This window comes from Neodiprion pinetum, chromosome 6 (genome assembly GCF_021155775.2).
Source record: "Neodiprion pinetum isolate iyNeoPine1 chromosome 6, iyNeoPine1.2, whole genome shotgun sequence".
NCBI classification, from domain to species: domain Eukaryota; kingdom Metazoa; phylum Arthropoda; class Insecta; order Hymenoptera; family Diprionidae; genus Neodiprion; species Neodiprion pinetum.
Window position 1 is genome coordinate 21,467,959 of NC_060237.1, and position 22,028 is coordinate 21,489,986.

Sequence of the window (22,028 nt, forward strand, 5' to 3'; positions counted from 1 at the left end):
CCTTCCGACATTTAAACGGTTTTGCGACATCTTTTGCTCATCTTTCAATTTTCTATATCTATACCGCAGTGAACATTAAGTACACTGTAAGACAAAAATGTTACCGATCCGATCGGTGTATATTTTTTGTACACCGTATCTTCTTTATCTCCCTAGTGTATTATATTTCCATATAAAAGTAATAAATGATTATATTTCAAATCGAAGAGGTCATGGGGTGAATTATATACGGTCGTATAAAAACACCTTGTATCGAATACCTATTTGTTCGATAGGTATTTGAAAATAAACCCGGACCACAAGCTCTGGATTTTAAAATATAGAGACTTAGTTAATCGCGCGTGATTGACTGCTTTTCTGACACACGATAATATCTCTGTACGAGATAAGATCGCGGGTATAAGAGCCGGACAGAATTGGACTAATTTCTGTCACGTAATTTGATTCAGAAACATGAACGACTTTATTTTTTGTCTTCTGTTCACCAGCCTCGCCTCTGTATTCGGTAAGCGATTTTTGCTACGCATTTAATATTGCTGTGTCCCAAGAATAGTGCAACATTTTTAATAAATCGTTAAATCAGGTCTCCTGAACTCCAATATTCTATTCTCACGGAATACGGAGTCCGAAACCGAACATCTATTGCTCGCTCGTTTCTCACATAAACTTTTCCTGTGCAGCCTCGCCGGTTCCATCCGGTGAAAATCGAATCGTCGGCGGCAGAAATGGAACCATCGAAGAAGTCCCTTACCAGGTATTAATCACTAATTCGATCAGCATATTTTCATGGATTGATTTGGCGATGAATGAATTCACAACGATGTGAATGTATCATTTATAACTAAATGATACATCATGCACGCATGATATTGCGGCGTTCAAAAGGAATCGCAAAGTTTTATCTTGCATTCTACTCATTCACGTCATATCATTCCTACGTACGTGACTGTTGTTTCATTGTTAATTATAAACATTGTTGCTTCCAGATTTCCTCTTTGCTTGACGGCAGCCACAACTGCGGCGGTTCCCTCATTAACGAGTACTGGATCGTTTCGGCTGCGCACTGCTTCCAACGGTTCGTATGAAGAAGAGATCCATTTGACTCAATTGAAATAACAAGTTATTTTCTCTCTTTTTTCGTTTAGAGACTTTAGCCGCTACTCCGTCCGAATCGGAAGCACAATGCGGAACGCAGGTGGGACTATTCACGAACTAGATCAAATCATAAATCATCCAAATTACAGCATCCCCGTGACTTATGCCAATGACATTGCTCTCCTCAAGGTACGAATATTACAGTTTTAACCGACTTACCCTTTACCTACACGTCACATTTGCATTGCCACTAATTTTCCGACTTTCATTTTTTCCAGGTAAAGGAACCGATGGATTTTTCGGCTCAGGTTCAGCCTATCCCTTTGCCTGAACAATACGAAATGGTCCCAGAAGGTGAATTTAGCACTATCTCTGGCTGGGGAACTATTCGTGTGAGTAATCGGCTCGTCCGTTATGTTTCAAAAGTCTAAATTTGCCTCATTCCAATGTTCTAAGAATGTTTCACAGTAGGTATGTGGCTTGGGTAAAATCAACATCTCGACGTGGATTTTTTCGAAAAATAGTAACTTTCTTGAAATACTCTAGATTTCCTCCACTCATGTATAACATTCTCAAGTTCTCCGAGAAAACACAGAATAGCCAAGTTGAAGGAAATATTATATTTCCATTTTCGCAGGTGAACTTTAGTTTTTAGTATAATATATAAATTTTGCGATTCTCCGACTTTTTTCCAAATTATTTTGATAAGTTCTGAATCAATGTGGGATGCTGTAAAATATGTCTTTATTTATCAATAATAAAGCGCATCATATTCCGTGAAGTTCACAGCCAGATATCTAAATGCGACAATGATTATTTAACGGGTTTTTCAGTGGCTTGTTGGCCCCGCGGCTGATATCGTTCAAATCGCCGAAGTTCCTGTAACTTCGCGGGAATATTGTGCGACTGCTTATGGTCAAAGTTGGATCACCGACGACATGTTGTGCGCTGGTTTTCCCGAGGGTGGCATCGATGCTTGCCAGGTTTGTGTGAATTCGTAATTTTCTTCATTCTGCCGAAGCTAATTATCAATCTGTTCTCCATTGTTCAGGGCGATTCTGGCGGCCCGTTGGTAGTCGATGGAGTTCTTCACGGTGCCGTTTCCTGGGGCAGCGGATGCGCTCTTGCCGGTTATCCCGGTGTCTATGCCAGAGTTTCCTACTTCCGCGACTGGATCAGAGAAAACTCTGGAATGTAAGATGGAGATGGCTGAATTACGCTATATTTACTGTCAATAAACCGTTCGGGATCAGAGACTCATTTCAAGCGTACAGTGTTTATACACTTTGCGAACGATTAGTGCGTCTCGCAAAACTGGAATTTAAGTGATATTATTGTATAATGTCGTGTCCGGTGTAATATACATGTCAAGGGCGTCTCAGTGTACATACGCACCTATATAAAATTACAGCTATGAAACCGCATCGACATTTTAAAGAACGAAAAATATACCATTGTTATCATTGATGATACCTTAATGTCATAAATGATGATTGATGTGTCTGTATCAAATAGTCCAACTAGAAACTTTTAATGTTAAAGTTATTCGAACGCGTTCCAGGCGTTCAGTTTCATTCAGCAACGCAAAAATGTGGATCAAATTGTTACTGTTGATTCTTACATAGTATCGTTGCTGCCGTGGGAAAGTAATTCGTCGGATTCCTCGTTCCGAAACGATATGTGGATATACCTTACATTTTCAATCATCGGTTTAATCATTTTCTAGCATTTGACTGATACCAATTTGAAAAAAATAACTTCCAGAGTATCCATTAATTCTCCTCTTATACCTTGACTCCAATAATTAGGAAACAATGCAGTTGTATTTTACCGTATAGTACCGTATTCATAGTAAAAGACAAGTTGCTGCATATATATTTTTGTGAGTGATTACTGGTGGTGATTTATATCGATGTATACAGCACGAGTATACAGACTTCCGGATTGAATGACCATTATTATTCCTCTCCAATGCGCTGAAAAAATTTCTAATTGTGAGTAAATTAAATTAGCATCACGGTGGTGAATACAATTTTTTATACGACGCAACAACAGGGAAAGAAACACGTCCGAAGTCATAAATTATTTGATTTCCGAAACCAACACAGCTTATATTTATCCATTTTCTTTTATAACTATTATTTGACCAGCTTGTAAGTTCCTATAATTGCTCACGATATTTACTTTTGAGCTGTAGTGAATAGCTGGTAGCAGAGTCCCTATAGGTTTTCTATTCTACAAGGTATAAGTCACTGACAAATTATGTTTGCGCAGGACAGAATGGCAGTGATAACTATAATTTATGATCGCCCTGTGGGTTCCTGTAATTGCTCAGGATGTTTGCCTTTGAGCAGTAGAGAATAGGTAGGTTTTTTTTAAATCTAGCATGTCCTTTAGATTTTCCTTTCTGTTGAAATAATAATCCATCAAAGGAAGAGCTTATGAGAACCTCCTTAATCTGAATCTCTTGGAATCTTCTCATTAAGATTGTTTGGGATGAATTCAGTTGCTTCAATTTAAATTCTACGAATATAAATAAACTATTAGTAAAACTGAAAATCAGCGAACCTCAACTTACAAGTCTTTATGGAAGACACAGACGTTGTCCTATCATTACAAGATTAATTAAATCCGTCTGCAATTAAAAATTGGAGCATTTTAATTTTTTCGTTTATACTGCAATATATTTTTCCATGTATTATATCTACGTTAAACTTGATGCTAAGGGAAAAATACTTCGTTTCAGTCACACTGTTTGTAAACTCTGATGCCTAGATAATAATATATTTTTTTTAGGTATTTTTCGCTACCTAAAAAAAATTTATGAACTCAATTTCTCGTTGAAGATAATTTGAGAAAATGCATTGATTCCAAACGGCGTTAACATACTTTTAGTCAACGTTTGCTGCAACAAAATAGTATCAATCCTTATAAGATGTCGATAATTTTATGCGTGTGTGGATGCGTAGTGTATCAGCATAATTGCGTATCTTAACCACCGCTACACGGATTTGCTGTGTTGCTGATGGCACGTGCAGCAAGCACTGGCCGCCAGACGGCAGCTGTGGACGAATATCAAAGATTCATAAGTAACATTATTAACCTTACATGTAGCGGTTGAGGGTGGAAATATTATCTTCGTCGTAGCACTTGGTGCTCCTATATTTTGTAATCCAGGAACCTAATACGTAAATCAGGTATTTATTAACTTGAACAATTTCATGTAGGCAGTAATAATCGATTGGTGTCCAAACGCCTTGCGTATGGGCATTATGCAGTTTTGAGGTTAAGTTGATTAACACGTGTTTTTAACGTCAATTATAAAATTTGTTTGTAATATCTATTAACGTTCCCAACAACACGTGTAATATGAATGTCGCAGAACTAGCTGTGAAATACTTCGTTCTGAAAATCTGTTTATACTGGAGAAAAAGCTACATTATTATTTAACGTTATTTGACATAACCTACCAACAACTTTTTCATCCATACTAATAACTACTAAATTTATTTTATTCTTGGTATGATTTTTTCAGAAAAAATGGCGAAATCACATTCTGCTAGTAAGGCTCCACGGAAGGAGGGATTCAACAGATCGGGGCACAGTATGAATCCTGAAAGATCGACCGAAGGGCTCAAAGGTGTAGCGAAGCCTCGAACGAAGGCGACAATTAAAAGGCTGCAGATGTATCGTAATTCGAAACCAAAGCGTAATAGAGTTGGTAAAATTATAAGTCCAGCTCCATTTCAAGGATGGCATGCATCTGGTACGGTTTCTCGAGTCGAGCCCAGTCAAAGGTGGTTTGGAAATTCACGTGTCGTTTCTCAGAATGCTCTTCAACAGTTTCAAAGTGCATTAGGAACAGCTATGAAAGATCCTTATCAGGTTGTGATGAAACAGACCAGATTGCCCGTTACTTTACTACAACAAAAAGCTGCTAATGCCAGGGTACATCTGCTCGATACAGAGAGTTTCCAGAATGTGTTTGGACCGAAGAAAATTAGGAAGCGACCTAATTTGCCCATTACAACCTACGATGATATGCAGGCTCACGTTAAGGAGAAGGAGGAAAAATATAACTCTGAGAAAGACACTAAAGATCATGATTTGATCAGACCGGATGATGGGACACGAGATGTACAGAGAGACTGGGTCATGGCTGCAGGACAAAGTAGAAGAATTTGGAATGAACTGTATAAAGTAATCGACTCATCAGATGTTGTTATTCAAGTTTTGGATGCCAGAGATCCAATGGGAACTCGATCTCCACCCGTAGAAAAATATCTAAAAACTGAAAAGACCCATAAACATTTAATTTTCATATTGAACAAGGTCGACTTGGTACCAACTTGGGTCACACAGAGATGGGTTGCAATATTAAGTGCTGAACATCCGACCCTTGCTTTTCATGCCTCGTTGACTCATCCGTTTGGAAAGGGTTCGTTGATTAATCTCCTACGTCAGTTTGCAAAGCTGCATGGAGATAAGAAACAAATTAGCGTCGGCTTTATAGGTTACCCAAATACAGGCAAAAGTTCCATCATAAATACTCTGAGATCTAAAAAAGTCTGCAAAGTTGCACCGATTGCCGGAGAAACCAAGGTATGGCAATACATTACCCTGATGCGGCGCATATATCTCATCGATTGTCCTGGCGTTGTTTATCCGTCTGCCGAAACAGATACGGAAAAAGTTCTGAAAGGCGTTGTTAGGGTTGAACTCATTACTAACCCTGAAGACTACATATCGCATGTATTGGAACGAGTGAAACCTGAATATATGCGTAAGACTTACAAACTCGACGAATGGTCAGACCACATAGACTTCTTGGAAAAACTAGCACGTCGGACTGGCAAACTATTAAAAGGCGGAGAACCTGACGTAGCAATAGCAGCACGAATGGTTCTTAACGACTGGCAACGCGGAAAGCTTCCTTTCTTTGTCCCACCTGTGGGATTTGAAAATCCATTACCTAAGAAGGCAACGGAAGAGGAGACTGTTGCTGAAGTATCGAATGAAATAAACGAAGATATTACTTCGGATAAAAATGAGGAAACTGAGAATGAGACAGTGAAAGAACCTGTCAAATTGTCACTTAATGTTGTCCAAGATTACAGGAAGATCAGAATTGGTTTGACATTCTCAAGTGAAGACAACAGAGATGTTTTTGCTGATGAAACCGGAACTATTCAGAACGATGATAAGGATAATAATACAAGTTCAGCTATGTCTGCAGATGACTCTCAGCCGCCTAGTGAATCTGAAGAAGAAGAAGCAGATGAAGAAGAAAAAGAAGATAATGGTGAAGGAGAGTTGTTACACCAAGAGAGAAATGACCTGAAAAAGTCTGGAAGTAAGAAATACAAAACAACAGCAAATGCTGAAGAAGAGAATGATTCATTAAAGGATGATGAGACGTTTTTTGGACCTGAGAAAGATAGCTTGATGCAAAGTGCCTTCGATGTTGTAGAAGAAGAATACGATTCTAGTGATAGTGAAGTTAGAGAGATTAAAACAACCTCCAGCAGCGGTACATTCAGCGTCTCTGACGAACCAAGGAAAAAAGAAAAAACAGATCCAAATGAAAAGAAATTAACTAGTAAGCAAAGAAGAGCTATGGAGAGATCAAATAAGAGAAAGAAAATAGGAAGCGATTTCTATGAAGTTACTAATGTAAAGAACAGAAATAGAAACAGAAAAGTTCCGAAGACAAGATAAACCCAGCACTTTGTTATCTGCTACAGTTTGACCTATTGCCCGGGTAATAATACGTTTGCCACGCCAACGTTGTTTCCCTAATCCTTACCGAATAAAAAGTGTAAATACTCAATTCTCTAGTAATTTTCACCCATTTACAATTGCATAATGCTAAAGAGTTGACTGAAGATACAAGTCAACGGATTTACCATATCTTCAGTCGATGACAAAACTACTGTCGAAATTTCATCTCATTGCATCTCACGCTTTGGAGAAACTCAACTGCATATGCTGCACTGGCTTGCCAGTATTTTTGAAATTCAAAAAAGAACCTTTAACCAGAGACCTACTCATCTCTGCTTTAACGCGTATTCTAGTACTAGGAGTTGCCACCAGACTTCGGTAGTTTTCCAAGTCTACATTCACGTATTCTTAATCACATAGTTCATGATCCAACCAAATAAGGCGAAGGGCGGGACAAATATACCAGATGCGAAAGTGGGGGAGAGGCGGTTGTGGTGGTGATACGCGACTGATACGTGACTCAGGTGACAAATCAAGCCCGTGTGTGAAGATTCACCGGGTTTACGTATTTTTCATACTAATTAGCGGCCGGTCGCGAGGCATACAAGGGTAGAAATGTCATATGAAACGAGTAAGTAGTATTTTCAAGCTTTCCGCAAAATTACCACTCATTGTGCTCGCTATTTATGTTCACCGCCTCCTCGAATCCCTCGGTCGTAGCAGTTTACCGTTCATACTTATTCTACCGCATCTCTTCTCTCGTGCAAACTGTGTGTGTTTCATTCATGTGTGCGAATTATTTCCCAGGATGAATTTCGACTCGTTTATTTTGAGGTGTTGTTAATTTATGAGAGAAACAAAGACTTAGAGCGACGGTATTTATCTATACATTGCACGAATTGCTGAACTGATAAAAAAGTATACTTCCGTGTGATGATATCAAATATGAGTCAACTTAAAATGAGCTCAAACGATTCTGGATATTGTGCAAAAGATAAATGACGAATTCGAATACCGTTCGAATCCTAGTTTCTAGAAAACATATTACAGCCAGATGGGAACCGAGAACTGGTGCCAAGTTTAAAATAAGGAATTACATATCTCTGATTTTCATTTTGATACTAGAAATTCTAAATGTAATTTCACGTTTGTTGTCATATTTATTTAAGTAAATCTTTTAAGAAACATATTCAACTTTTGGTTCTAATTTAATACACAATTATCAATTATTGGTTCACGGCTGCTGATATTTTCTGCTATGCAATGAACTAGAAACTGCTTCCAACTAAATTGTCAAGACATTCACCAGTAGTGATTAGCCGATCAGTATTATTTTGACTAGGCACACGTTATTAGTTTTTTGTAATATTAAATACTCTAATTGGATAACCAATTGTAACACGTTAATTGGATTATTAGAGAAAGTTTTATAGCTCAGCAGTTTTTCAATTCATTATACAGTCTTTTATATACTGTGCAAAAATTGCAACAATACCCAGAACAGACAGTGGAACTGTTTGCACAGCAATAATTATTATATCGGTTTGAGTATTCTTTGAAAAATATCTGTTGATTATTCACCTAAAATTATAAATACTGCATGCTGCAATTTTATAGTATTTTATGTTGTCACTTACAAAATATCTGTCTGTAATACTGTCGAACTAATCTTGAATTATCAACCCAAATATGTAAAACAATGAAAATCAGTGTATCTGATATTTTATTGTAAGTAATTCAGTACAAATTTAAGAGAATTTGTAATAGTATATATATAATTATTGTGAATCACAGACAATAAATCTGAGGGGGAAAACATTTTTATGAAAAACGAAATGAAATAAGAAAATTTAATTTTCATATCTAACTGCATTTTTATAGTCGTATGTAAATGTGCACTATTTTTAATAAAAAATTTACTATTGGTAGATCGCAAGTGGAATTGAGTAATTGATATCTTATACAATTTCTGACTATACCACCTTTTGATATGTATGTAGATTCATACATCATAATATTTCATGATTGTACCGGTTTATGCATAAGTAAATATTGCATTTCAGAATACATATTTGCAACTTTGCCACGTACGCAAAGAGGTCAACCTTTGGTACTTGGCAGTGATCCTAAGGGAAAAAATTTCCTTTATACCAATGGAAACAGTGTTATTATTAGGAACATCGATGTAAGTATTGCTGAGTGACTGATAGTTGATATCGATAGTAAAAAATGATGTTATTCTCTATTGGTTCTTTGATGTATTCCTTTTTTCAATCATACTCACAACTCTGTGATACTAATTTTTTATTCACATACTTGTATGCATGTATATAATCTCATATCATTGACAAGTCTGAAATTTGATCTATCTTAATATATTATTTCAGAACCCAGCTATCGCTGATGTTTACACTGAACATTCTTGCCCGGTGAATGTTGCCAAATATTCGCCTAGTGGTTTTTACATAGCATCTGGTGGTAGGTAATTTGTCAATTATCAAAGAAAAATTATCTAATTATCAGTAATCATTAATTGCTTCTTTAAACTCCGATACGCTTCAGATCAATCTGGGAAGGTTCGTATCTGGGATACCGTGAACAAAGAACATATTCTGAAAAATGAATTTCACCCTATTGGAGGACCCATTAAAGATATAGCTTGGTCTCCGGATAACCAACGTATGGTGGTTGTTGGCGAGGGTAGAGAAAGGTAAGTGTGTTCAAAAATGGGTATTAAATGAAAATATTTTGTTCATTATTGTTCCACCTAATTTTTTTCATATTTGTTTTTAGATTTGGTCATGTATTTATGGCTGAAACAGGGACGTCAGTGGGAGAAATATCGGGTCAGAGCAAGTCGATTAATTCTTGTGACTTTAGACCAGCAAGACCATTCAGACTTATTACTGGGAGTGAAGATAACACAATTGCCGTGTTCGAAGGGCCACCGTTCAAATTCAAGTGAGTCACTCTATTGTATTTTATCTATATAAGTGTCTTTCTTTTTTGGCTTGTATAAAATGGTAGAATAAACGAACTTCATACTCAATTGTTGGATATTCTTGGGTTTCAGGATGACCAAACAAGATCATGGTAGATTTGTTCAGGCTGTTCGTTACTCTCCATCTGGCAATCTATTTGCATCAGCAGGATTTGATGGAAAGGTTTTCATCTACGATGGTACCACATCTGATCTTGTTGGCGAAGTTGGTTCTCCGGCCCATCAAGGAGGAGTTTATGGCGTAAGATTTTCTGTTCACTTTAGTGCGTTCATCAAAAATCTAATTCCAAGCATGTTTCTCTTGTGTGATAATAAGATTTATGCAGTATGAATTATACAGAGATTATTATAATTCTGACTTCAACGATAAAAAAGAAAGTATAGTAAAAAGAAGAATCACATATCCCTTGATAGGTTGCCTGGAAGCCAGATGGCACACAACTTCTCACAGCCTCGGGGGATAAAACGTGTAAGCTCTGGGATGTGGAAACAAGATCACTTATTAGCGAGTTCAATTTGGGCTCAACTGTAGATGACCAGCAGGTACATATTGTTCAGTAAAATAATAATATATATTGATGGATACTTATTATATTGATATTGTTATTGTTGTAATAATTCTTACTCGTGACGCATGATTATTTATTTTCCATAGGTCAGCTGTTTGTGGCAAGGCAACCATTTGCTGAGTGTATCATTGAGCGGATTCATTAATTATCTAGACATCAACAACCCCGACAAACCGTTGAGAGTCATCAAGGTAAGACTAGTTGTACTTTCATAATTATTTGTTTGGAAAGTTGTACTTTACAGTGACATTATTTCATCTTACTGTCTGAAAACTTTGTTGAATTGTTCTAATATTTTTCAGGGACATAACAAACCAATCACGGTATTAGCATTGAGTACAGACAGAAGCACAATTTACACAGGTTCCCATGATGGTTACATTACTAACTGGAATGCTGAGTCGGGTGAAAATAATCGTGTTCAAGGACAAGGACATGGTAATCAAATGAATGGAATGAAAGCCGCTGGAGATAAACTTTACACTTGTGGTATTGATGACAGTTTGAAGATCGTCGATGTATCGTCTAATACTTATACCGGGGCCTCAATCAAACTAGATTCCCAGCCACGAGGTCTTGATATATATGGAGATATCGTTGTCACTGTTTCCGTCAGACAGGTTCGTGGTGTTCCATTAAAATATTGAAATTATTTTGTAAATAAGACAGTCCATCCATAATTATACTCTAATCAAATTTGATGTTCGACTCATTTGTTACAGATAACAATTGTTCAAGATGGTAGAAAAATGTCGAGTCTTTCAGTTGATTTTGAACCATCCTGCGTCACGATTAATCAGGAAAATGGTGACGTAACAGTTGGTGGTACAACTGATAATAAGGTACGATATTATAGGTGCAAATTGGTGCACTATTTATATCGGTATAATATATAAATATATCCCAGAGCATACTTTCTAATTGTTATACTCTAACCAATATTTCATCCTTTTTATTGTTAATCTTGAAATATATACTTATGTTATATATTCTCTTGACTTAGGCTCATGTTTATGAATTATCTGGAACCAACCTTTCTCCAAAAACTGAACTACAACATCTTGGTCCGATTACTGACGCTTCCTACAGTCCTGATAACAAATATCTTGTCGTCTGTGATGCCAACAGAAAGGTGATACTGTATGCGCTACCTGAATATAAGGTAATAAAATCAAAGCCCTAAACCATATTATAGTAATTTGAACAAAATCATGTTTGTCTAAGCACTTGAGTCACTGCTTCTATTATATTGTAAATAATATCCGACCCATAAATTAGGTACGCAAAGTAAATATAGCCAAAGTTTCAGTAAATTTTCTTCCACTAAATCTTTACCAAATTTTCTAACAATTAGTTTTTGTGTAATTAAATGTGAGCGCCAATTACACAACGCTAGTATTGAAACACGTTTGTTTCCATTTTGCAATACACTAATGCTACTGGATCATCAGAAGGTAATGTTATGCTGTTGTCAGATTTCAAAGTCAACTAGCATGCTCTTTCATTACATATATAGTCAAGTCTTCGTCACATATTTTGTCAAATAATTAATTAGTCCGTATCTTCGCTACAGTAAAAACTAACCCAAATACAAATAATCCACATACCTCAAATATAATTATGTAGCATAGCCAATACCTGTTACTTCAATATCCAACTTGCATATAAAACAGATTTGAATCGTGTATCTGGGTGCAAATTTTTCTTATTTCCAAAGCAGTACTGTTACCCTTGCACGAACAGCTTTGATATGATACACTCAGTTTTGTGTGACTGGTAATTCATCATTAATTTCGTACATTAAAATTGTATCGAACTTTTACAGCTAGCACATAACAAGGAGTGGGGCTTCCATAATGCAAGAGTAAATTCTGTTGCGTGGTCGCCTGATTCTCTTCATGTAGCCAGTGGTAGTCTTGACACCACAATTATTATATGGAGCGTGGAAAGTCCTGCCAAGCATACCATCATTAAGAGTGAGTATCTAGTATGATTTAACTGATGAAACTAATTTATAAAATTATTGATTCTAAGCTATTATTACACTTTTTTTTTTTAAATATGCTTACATAGTCCGAAATTGTAACTAGCTATTGCAAAATTGAAATGTTGGCCACTATAATTGATTCATTCAGGCAAGCAAAATTCTTTAGTAATTCTTCTGGATTCTCAGTAATTGATTTTATATTCACAAATAATGTTACGTCTTTGGTAGGATTGGTCACCAAACATTTCTAAAGCAATGTATAAATAGGAGACTAAGTTGGTCAAAAAAATGATTATATCACTGACAATTCTATGCGTTATGCTATTATTCATTTCAGATGCCCATCCACAAAGTCAAATTACTCGTTTGGTATGGCTTGATGATGAAACGTTGATATCTGTTGGTCAGGATTGCAACACTAAAATATGGCGTGTGGAAAAAATATAATTAACTGTCAATTAACACTATCTCATTCTAGAGGTAGTTTAATCAACTTAATCCAGAACGCACGTCTTTCTGATGGTTTTTAGATGCATTTTATTTATTTAATTCGTAACTTACAAATATTGTATATTATTTTTGAATACAATTCTTGATATACAATAAATTATACCTAAACCTATGTGTTAACATATTTGTGAGCACACCTATATTATATGAAACATTATTTCAACGTCTGGCATTATAAGACATGTTTTGAAATGAAACTGAAGAAGAAACATACAAAAAAATGATTTTTGACAATCATTGATATTATTACTTTATTTCTTTTCACTATCTATTTTTGAAGAAATACAAGGAGTCAATATTTATATTTTTTCTTCAATTTTTGAAAACTGCATTCGTAAATAATTATCTATAATTTCATTCCATAGGGTTAACATAATCTGTTTATATATAATGATCTGGCGTAATTTCAGGTTCTATAAACTGATGTCAATTTTTCTGAAATACAATTCCAGTAACTTACAGAGGCAATACAACAAACCTCATTTTTATGAAAACTATGACATAAAAATGACGTACATTAAATTCAATTGATTCGGAAATAAATGGATTCGTTGATAAATCTTAGTTCTAACATTTCATATATAAAGCACACCTCAGCTGTAATAATTACTGCATATTGAAATTCATATTGAATATTACGACTATGACAAATAATTTGGACGTTTGGAAAAATCACAAATTAGTAATTCCTCTTTAGTTGTCTTTCCCCATTATCAAAAAATATTGTACACTGTGTAGAGACAGAATAATTGTTTTCAAGTTCAAAGCTAAACCCCAATTGTTCTCTTGAAAAATATGAATACACGTTTGGGTAATATTTATAAATCCACACACATAAGCATGACAATTGATAATACTGAGTGAAAAATATTCGAATGATAATGATACGGTTCAGTAATTTCAACCTAACATTGGATACAATTCCATTTATACAGGGCAATAAATAATTGTACTTCTAAGTTGTCTTTATTAAAATATTTTAACAATAACAAGAAAACTATAACAATTTGAACACTAGAGGCATCGAGGAACTGTAGGCGAGGGATTATTGGGACAAAGTTTAGTCTATGAAAACTAATTGTTCCCTAGGGTTTAGTTGAACTGCATCTTGGGCGTTTTTGGGGAGAGGCAACAGGGTGTCTGTACGAAACGTGTTTCCTTAGGGCATCGCGAGAACGAGACACATGTGGGCAAGCGGTGCAGCTGTACGAACTGTTGTTGTGTGTTTCCATGTGAACACGTAAATTATATTGGTTACTCAATTGCTTGCCGCAAATTAGACACGTAACGTTGGTTTTGTTGCACGCTTGCGAAGCGCTTCTGTTTATTATCGATGCAGTTAAAAAACCAAAATTCGGATTGTCTGATTCTAAAACTGGAGCGGGTTTTGAATTGGTGAGCAAAGAATTATTGTCTTCGGCGAGAGGCATACATTCGTTTAAAGATTCATCAATGCGAACATTTTTATCAATATTAGCGGAAGTTTGAATATTACTACCAAAAGATTTTTTCTCTCTTTGATTCAATTTCTCATTTATGGAATAGTAAGGCTTTATTTTGAGACTATATGGCGTATCTTGCTGTTCGTTTGACGATTCCTCTTCAAGATTATTGTGTAACAGCGCTGCAGTTACCGGTTGTGCTTTAGCCAGATGTATCGTATTCTCATTTAAATTTGCTATCGGCATTGTCTCCAACGAATCTTTTTCTCGATCCAAAAATGGAGACCGAACGTAAGCACCATTATCGGGTTTAGATTCCTTCTGCAATAGAAATATACCTAGGTGAAGGTTTTCGTTTCTAGATGAGGAATGGTCATCGTGTTTCTATAACATTTTGAATTAGCATTGGCGTTTCACAGTAAACATTGCAGCTGAAAAATTTGAATTGGAATTAAATTGTGTGATTAGGTTATTTGGATGTGCTTGTCACTGACTTATTTATTCAAATTAATGCATCATTTATTCATAATAATAGTTTACGCAAGTTATTATCACATAGTTAAAACAATATTTGTCTTCATCACACTGAAACTGAATGAACTTATGAATATGAATGATGAAGTGAAAAACATAATAGTTTCTCACAGTTACGCATTGGGATGTGAAAAAAATATGCATGCTTGTAAGAATTATGAATGAATGGTGAAAAAAAAAAAAAAAAACTGGACTTTTGAAAGGTATCCGGAGTAATTGAGTGAATACATTATACAAAATTTTGGCTTATTCTTCACAGGCGGAAAATTAGTAATATAAAAGCGTACTACTGCGTAACGCCAATGAATCGTTTTATACTACATTCATATTTCAAGTTACACATGAAATTCCTGTAAAAACTGGATGGCCTGATAAAATTAAAAATTCACTTAAATTGAAGAAGTGAGATGCTATTGAGAAAGATCGTTGATGTTTAAGTATTTTTCTTCCTCCAAAGCCGATCCTTATTAAATTTGACACATTCATCTAGCACTATACTAAATTGGAAATGTAAATTATATCGTACCGCAGGTAAAAATGATGGAAATCAATGAAATAAGCCGATTTAGCTATACCTGTAAATTCATTCTATGGGGTAAAGTTCCATGGGATGCATCCACTTGCATTTAGTGGCAAACACACAACGACCTTGATCTCGTGGATATCGTTTGTTATTCATTATCGTTCCTTTGATGCATGTATGTATGTTATGTACCAGATTAATCCTTCGTCAAGTAGTTCTCGAGGAACGACAGTGAATGTGTTTAAGTGACCTGAATAAAACAACACAATTATAGGATAATATTTTGTATTAGGAAGGAAGCAAGCACGTGTCCTTTTTTCGTAGTACATTAACATACTCTAATGGCTGTCATTGCAAGAGGCTATTGGTACATGGAAACATCAAGTTGATTTACATGTGAATTATTGCCCGAATGCTACGCGTGGTACGTGGACATCATGTACCAAAGTCGATTAGTATACCTCACATCAAAGGTGAAGTAAACAAAAATACAGAAATATTTTATTTCAATCGTGTCCTCCACACTCCAATTTAGTATACTTGCTTCTTTGAACAGAATAACTTTTTGATTAGAAACCAATAATAATGTGTTGTTGCGTGGTAACAATGTTGGGTTACCTTTTTTGACAAAAGAAGGAAAAATGACTGTATTGCAATAGGCCATCAGGTTTACATTCAGCATGCAGGAGAAGGTATTTAGTCGAATAAAACCAACAGTATGATATTAATATATGTGTATGTATGTACATAATAGTATCGTGAGAGATGCAAATTTTGACGATATGTACAAAATATATGATTCACAACGTGAAGTATAGCCAAATATCAGTTGGAATTGTACGTATTTTTGAGTTTTGGGATACACGCATTCATTTCACTGATATTAATTGCTGTTGCTATTGCAATATGAATGTTCATTACTTTTACCTTTACGGATAAATACATATATGTATGAATGACTAGCATCAGGACCAAGAAATAGTAAAAATGTTGTTAAAAAAGTATGAGTAATGTGAAAGTACAAAAATTATAGAGGCAAACATTACCCCGGCAATATCAGCTAATCCTCGAATGTGAAGGGTGTCTGCCATAGCTAAGATTGCTGGAAGCTGTTCTTGGTAGATGTTCACTTCTCCATTATACATAAATGTTACCAATGCGCATAGATCTGCATACTCTGTCCCTGGAAGTACTATGACCGGATGTTGTTGAATACTGAAATCCTAAAACATGTTTCACTGAGTAAGAATATTTAACACCATATTTTCATACAGTTGCACACCATTGAGTTCATTGTACGAGTTTTCATTATCTTACTTGACATATTTTGCAGTATTGCCAAAGTAATTAATGACATAAGAATATGATGATAATAATAAAAAAAAATAGAACAAACACCTTGAACAGCTCCTTGAAATAGTAGCTGCAAGCTGAGAGAATGATTTTGTGAGCTCGAATATGCCTTCCACCTGCGCTTAGGGTGACGTCTGTTAAATATCCTCCATCCAGCAATTTTGGTAACGAGCTGAGAAGTGTGTTTTGAAAATTGTGCCAACGTAGGCAAAATTGCTGCTGACTTTCCATGATCCCCAACTGTAAATATAAATTAAATTGAAAATTAATGAAAAATCGTGTAAATGATGATAAAATTGGGTAACTGGCTTACTGACAGGAAAAATGTCACAAAATACGTAAGACTATTCAAGGAAATGGTACAAAATTGAATCTACAAACGACGTTGTTTCAAAAAGAGAAATTAATTGCATATTGTACAATGGTATAATTACGTGGAGAAAATTATAGTAAATCTATTTAGTTTAAAGTTAAATAATCATGTATGACCACGTTATGACGATAAACGGAGTGATGTATTGTTATGAGGTTATGTGTCTTCTTTCATAAGATCTACATGAACAATTTAAGGCATGTAGGACAGTGCCTATTGTGTTAGTCGCAGTTATATATACATGGCGGCATACATAGATAGAGAGAGACAATCCTATTTATTTAATCAGCCAGTAGGTTCCAGCCAAATCTATTATTGTCCTCAAGTATGGCTGGAAGAAAAGATACAAAAGGCGACGCAAGTTTCTTCGTTCTTTGGAGCCACTACCGTCTTCGAGGAACTCGATAGTATTCGATCTCTTATGTATTATAGAATATGAAATTATAGATCAATATTTGATTCACACCTTGTATAAATCTCGCTCGGAAATATCAAGACGAAAAAATAAAAAATGTTCACACTCCTCACGTATGTTTTCTCGCACAGCTGGCAGGGTAGAACCGCAGACTAGATGAAACGGAAAGTAGAGGTAGAACCCGTAAAACTTCGACAACGATTGACCCGACGGATACAATAGTTTTTACATAATCAGCTAAGCCCGTTAATATAGTAGATGTCACTCCTCACAATGTCTCTACTTTTAGATGCACCGGCAGTTGAGATCTGTCGATAAGACAGAAAACTCTAGTTTGAATACGTGTAGTTTTAGACCACACGGGTCGTAATCAGCTGAATTTAAATTCATTTCACAGGTGTGTATGTCACAATTTGCAATGAAATTCTGAATAAATGTGTGCACGTCGCTCATTTAGTTTCGACGTATATTACACTATATCACTTGTATTAATATATTAATTGAAATGTTTTGCGATCAAACAGATGCATAAGTAATTTACCTCCGGAGTTTTGTATTTTTATATGAAGTTTTGCACTGGTTCACTGCAAATTTGATGCAGTGTTGCATCAGCTATTTCATTTTTCGGATTCAGCTTGGCGATCGCCACATTCAGTCCACGTTGGGAGTCCACGGGGCACGACACGGCGTCGCACTGTCAGTAGGAGGATTCTCGTTGGTTGAGCGGGTGTTGGATTCTTCAATTTGCAAGGCGGTTCAGGTTTCAAGTATGTACTCTTGACTAAATACCTAATTTCATTCGTTTTCATGCCTCATTGATATGCTTGACAGCAGAAACAACGAAACGTCGTGAAATTGAATAAGTCATCAACGATATCGTGACATTATATCCCATAGGTAGGAATCAATAACCGTGGCCGTAATCAACTCCCATTCTTGAATTTTGTTAAAAATTTAGGAAGATAATTACGGTAGCTCGAACAATTTTTATTTTTGGCTATTTGTACTGTACACCCGTTGGCGAGTGTCGCCGTAGAAACTCTTATACCAAATGGATTTCCAAATTGCGTCACTTATAAAATTTTTAATTTTCCTTTTGTCAGTGTTCCGCAAACTTAACCTCAATTGGTCAGAGCCATCGTGGTTTGAATCTTCGATATATGTATGTAATCCGGCTCAACCTGAATTCACTAACATATGGCACATTAATAAATTGTTTGAATAACTAAGTATAAATTTAATCTGTGTCTCATTAGAAAATAGCTGATATGTATCATGAAAAGTGTCCATATTTCTATTTCAAATTTGTAGCAAAAACCGTGCCGTTAGGTTCTCGGATGTAGTCGACAACAAGTATTTGTTATTTATTTGAGTTATTTGATTGACTTTTTTGATTTGTTCTCTATTCAGGTATAAAATGCCGGAGCAAAAATTTTCCCAGCTGTCCCTTGGTGAGTTTTTTGGAATTTTCTTTGTGTAATTATATATTCATTTACCAATTCTGAATAATCAAGTTTCGTTGGAATACATCCTTAGGTTATTATGTAATTGTTTGCAGATGGTATATATACATCTGAAAAAGCCGGTAGTGATGAAACTGGTGATGGGACACAAGGCAAACCGTTCAAAACAATTTTGCAAGCGATGCGTCATGCCGGCAAAGAGCCTTTTCCAACCATATATCAGGATGCGAAAACGGAAGGGGAAAAGTATGAGCCTGCTGCAAAATCTCAGTTGAAAAAGATTACAAAAATTTGGATGAGAGAGCAGTATAAAACTGCTGATCAGCAGAAGAAGTTAGTGGAAGATGAGGAAAATAGATCAAGGAACTTGGATGAAGCAAAATTAGTTATTATAGTTGAAGACTCCTCTCTTCCAGTGGCGAAACCTGTCAAAATCAAAGATGCCACTGCCAGCAGGGATCAACGAGTAAAAATTTGTGGTTGGGTGCATCGCTTAAGACGTCAAGGTCTTATTCTTTTTATAACACTGTTGAGATACCTATGTTTAATAGCACTATAGATTGTTAAGATCTCTCTGCTTAGATTGAATTTTCGTCAACTATGTTTTGAATATCTTTTGGTGATCACTTACCAGTTTATGTTTGTTAATTGTATTAGGTATTATCAAAAACATTTTCAGGTAAGGCGCTTATGTTTATTACCTTGAGAGATGGGACTGGCTTTTTACAATGTGTTTTAAACAACAAATTGTGCCAAACTTATGACGCTCTCACTTTGAGTACTGAGTCTGCTGTCGAGTTATACGGTACTCTGAAAACGGTACCAGAAGGCAAAGTTGTGAGTATAGGCATAATAATTTGATTGCTGTATAATTTTGTGCAATCAATAAACTGTTGTGCAAAATCAAGTATCTTCCATGATCTATATTTATTATTAGGCGCCCGGTGGCCATGAACTTCATGTTGATTACTGGAAACTAATTGGATCCGCTCCACCTGGTGGTGCAGAAACAATTTTAAACGAAGAGGCTCAGTCAGATGTACAGCTAGACAATCGCCACATCATGATACGTGGCGAGAATGTGCGTACATTTTTTGACGATATACACTATACGTGTATAAATTACTTCACCCAGTACAAGACAAGTTTTTAATGTGTATCATTTTCGTTTTGTTCACAGACGTCAAGAATTTTGATGATGAGATCCGTATTGACACAGGCATTCAGAGATCATTACAGTGACCGAGGCTATTGTGAGGTAACGCCACCGACATTAGTCCAGACTCAAGTTGAAGGAGGATCCACGCTTTTTAAACTTGATTACTTTGGGTTAGATTGTCTTCACTATGACGATTGCTTTTATTTAATATGTAAATACGACTAACTGATCAAATGTCAGATATAATTTTTGAAAACTTATTACAGAGAAGAGGCATTCTTGACCCAGAGTTCTCAGCTTTATCTTGAAACTTGTTTGCCAGCCATGGGTGATGTGTATTGCATTGCACAGTCCTACAGAGCCGAGCAGTCTAGAACACGTCGACATCTTGCAGAGTATGTAACTTTATGCCCTCAATCAATACGTCAATTCGTCCATGCTTGTTATCATTATTGGATTAATGAATTCGTTTTTTTATTGATAACATTCACAGGTATACTCACGTTGAGGCAGAGTGCCCATTCATTACATTCGATAACCTTCTGAATCGGCTCGAAGATTTAATTTGTGATGTTGTTGACCGCGTACTAAAATCACCACTAGGTTCTCTTGTTAAGGAGCTCAATCCTAAATTTGAAGTTCCAAAGCGACCCTTTAAACGCATGAACTACACTGATGCTATTGAATACCTAAAAGTAAACAACATCACCAAAGAAGATGGTAGTTTTTACGAATTTGGAGAGGTAAGATTATTTTTTGGGGTTGGAATGATATTCAAACGTTGCTTAGCGGTAGATGGTGTGAAATTTACTTTTTTTTTTTTATCACAGGACATTCCTGAAAAACCAGAAAGAGAAATGACCGACAAATTGAATGAACCAATAATGCTTTGTCGTTTCCCATCTGAAATAAAATCTTTCTATATGCAAAAATGCCCAGAAGATGAACGTCTGACTGAATCTGTTGACGTACTCTTACCAAATGTAGGCGAAATAGTCGGAGGTTCTATGCGTATTTGGGACTATGAAGAACTCATGAAGGGGTATCGGCGAGCAAACATCGACCCTTCACCTTATTACTGGTATACCGATCAGGTGTGTATTACTGGAAATTGTGCAGATATTGCTCATGTGCTGCTGACAAGAATGAAATGCATGTGATTTTTTGTTTCAGCGTAAATATGGATCCTGTCCTCATGGTGGTTACGGATTAGGATTGGAGAGATTCATTTGTTGGTTACTGAACAGGTACCATATTCGAGAAGTCTGTCTCTATCCTCGATTTTTAGAGCGCTGTCGCCCTTAATTTACATTAGTTCCTTCAAGCTTGCAGTGATGTCGAGTTGTTATAAAACTACCGTTTCATATTTTGGGCTTAGTATGATATATCTTTGTAACAAATGTATAAATTCAGGCAACGTTTCAAGTTCATTATTTTTATTAATTAGAACTTTTGAACCTTTAAAATATGATCTTCGCTCAAGAGTAGAATGTGAAAGTATACTGTATCCGATAAATATAATTTGGATGTACATTTACTGTCTAGTTTTCTTCGGCTCGATTTTGAAATATTCACCTACAAGGAAACGTTCATAATCACGGCATTTGGAATTGTATTGCCCTTGGTGCAAAAACCTTGATTCAGCAGAATCTTGGAACCTAATGATTATTTTAATGTGGATGTAACAATATAGGGATTGCGGCAATTAAAATGCTTTCATTCTAAGTAAAATTAAGAGTATCAATAAATCGATCATCCCAAACTCGATTTCATTCAGTCAATTACTAACAACCATACTAGGCCCGTTCAATTTACCGGCTTTAGAAGTTGAAGAACAGGTACATCTGAAGTGCTGGTGAAGTAAATGTTATTAGTTATCTACT

General features: G+C 35.8%; 5 protein-coding genes across 10 annotated transcripts; 4 read left to right on the forward strand and 1 right to left on the reverse strand.

Moving 5' to 3' along the window:
- Positions 1–414: 414 nt before the first annotated feature.
- Positions 415–2,567, forward strand: LOC124221407 (trypsin-3-like). Its single transcript, XM_046631380.2, has 7 exons — positions 415–505; positions 681–754; positions 987–1,075; positions 1,146–1,284; positions 1,374–1,487; positions 1,929–2,078; positions 2,147–2,567. The coding sequence occupies exons 1-7, from the start codon at positions 454–456 to the stop codon at positions 2,291–2,293; spliced, it is 765 nt and encodes a 254-aa protein (XP_046487336.1). The 5' UTR covers positions 415–453; the 3' UTR covers positions 2,294–2,567.
- Positions 2,568–4,132: 1,565 nt separating this feature from the next.
- On the forward strand, positions 4,133–6,925 carry Ns2 (nucleostemin 2). Its single transcript, XM_046630403.2, has 2 exons — positions 4,133–4,292; positions 4,631–6,925. The coding sequence occupies exon 2, from the start codon at positions 4,636–4,638 to the stop codon at positions 6,811–6,813; it is 2,178 nt and encodes a 725-aa protein (XP_046486359.1). The 5' UTR covers positions 4,133–4,292; positions 4,631–4,635; the 3' UTR covers positions 6,814–6,925.
- A 148-nt stretch (positions 6,926–7,073) lies between these two features.
- On the forward strand, positions 7,074–12,995 carry flr (actin-interacting protein 1 flr). The gene is made up of 13 exons (XM_046630405.2): positions 7,074–7,447; positions 8,880–9,001; positions 9,204–9,294; positions 9,379–9,526; positions 9,610–9,777; positions 9,890–10,058; positions 10,232–10,360; positions 10,473–10,577; positions 10,689–11,006; positions 11,109–11,228; positions 11,390–11,548; positions 12,212–12,362; positions 12,711–12,995. Exons 1-13 carry the CDS (start codon positions 7,432–7,434, stop codon positions 12,818–12,820), a joined length of 1,806 nt encoding a protein of 601 aa, XP_046486361.1. The 5' UTR covers positions 7,074–7,431; the 3' UTR covers positions 12,821–12,995.
- Positions 12,996–13,328: 333 nt separating this feature from the next.
- LOC124220938 (protein abrupt) lies at positions 13,329–18,198 on the reverse strand. 5 transcript variants are annotated; one of them, XM_046630411.2, is made up of 4 exons: positions 18,065–18,198; positions 16,781–16,975; positions 16,429–16,605; positions 13,329–14,646 (listed from the first exon to the last, which is right to left on the reverse strand). In XM_046630411.2, exons 2-4 carry the CDS (start codon positions 16,964–16,966, stop codon positions 13,969–13,971), a joined length of 1,041 nt encoding a protein of 346 aa, XP_046486367.1. In that variant the 5' UTR covers positions 16,967–16,975; positions 18,065–18,198; the 3' UTR covers positions 13,329–13,968. The 5 variants fall into 5 exon arrangements, with proteins under 5 accessions (XP_046486367.1, XP_046486366.1, XP_046486364.1 ...); XM_046630410.2 differs by lacking the exon at positions 18,065–18,198 and adding an exon at positions 17,637–17,775; XM_046630408.2 differs by lacking the exon at positions 18,065–18,198 and adding an exon at positions 17,575–17,725.
- AsnRS (asparagine--tRNA ligase) lies at positions 18,158–21,682 on the forward strand. 2 transcript variants are annotated; one of them, XM_046630406.1, is made up of 10 exons: positions 18,158–18,290; positions 18,934–18,974; positions 19,082–19,492; positions 19,666–19,823; positions 19,924–20,067; positions 20,167–20,315; positions 20,412–20,540; positions 20,639–20,888; positions 20,976–21,239; positions 21,319–21,682. In XM_046630406.1, the coding sequence occupies exons 2-10, from the start codon at positions 18,941–18,943 to the stop codon at positions 21,448–21,450; spliced, it is 1,671 nt and encodes a 556-aa protein (XP_046486362.1). In that variant the 5' UTR covers positions 18,158–18,290; positions 18,934–18,940; the 3' UTR covers positions 21,451–21,682. The 2 variants fall into 2 exon arrangements, with proteins under 2 accessions (XP_046486362.1, XP_046486363.1); XM_046630407.2 differs by lacking the exon at positions 18,158–18,290 and adding an exon at positions 18,334–18,420.
- Positions 21,683–22,028: the final 346 nt, after the last annotated feature.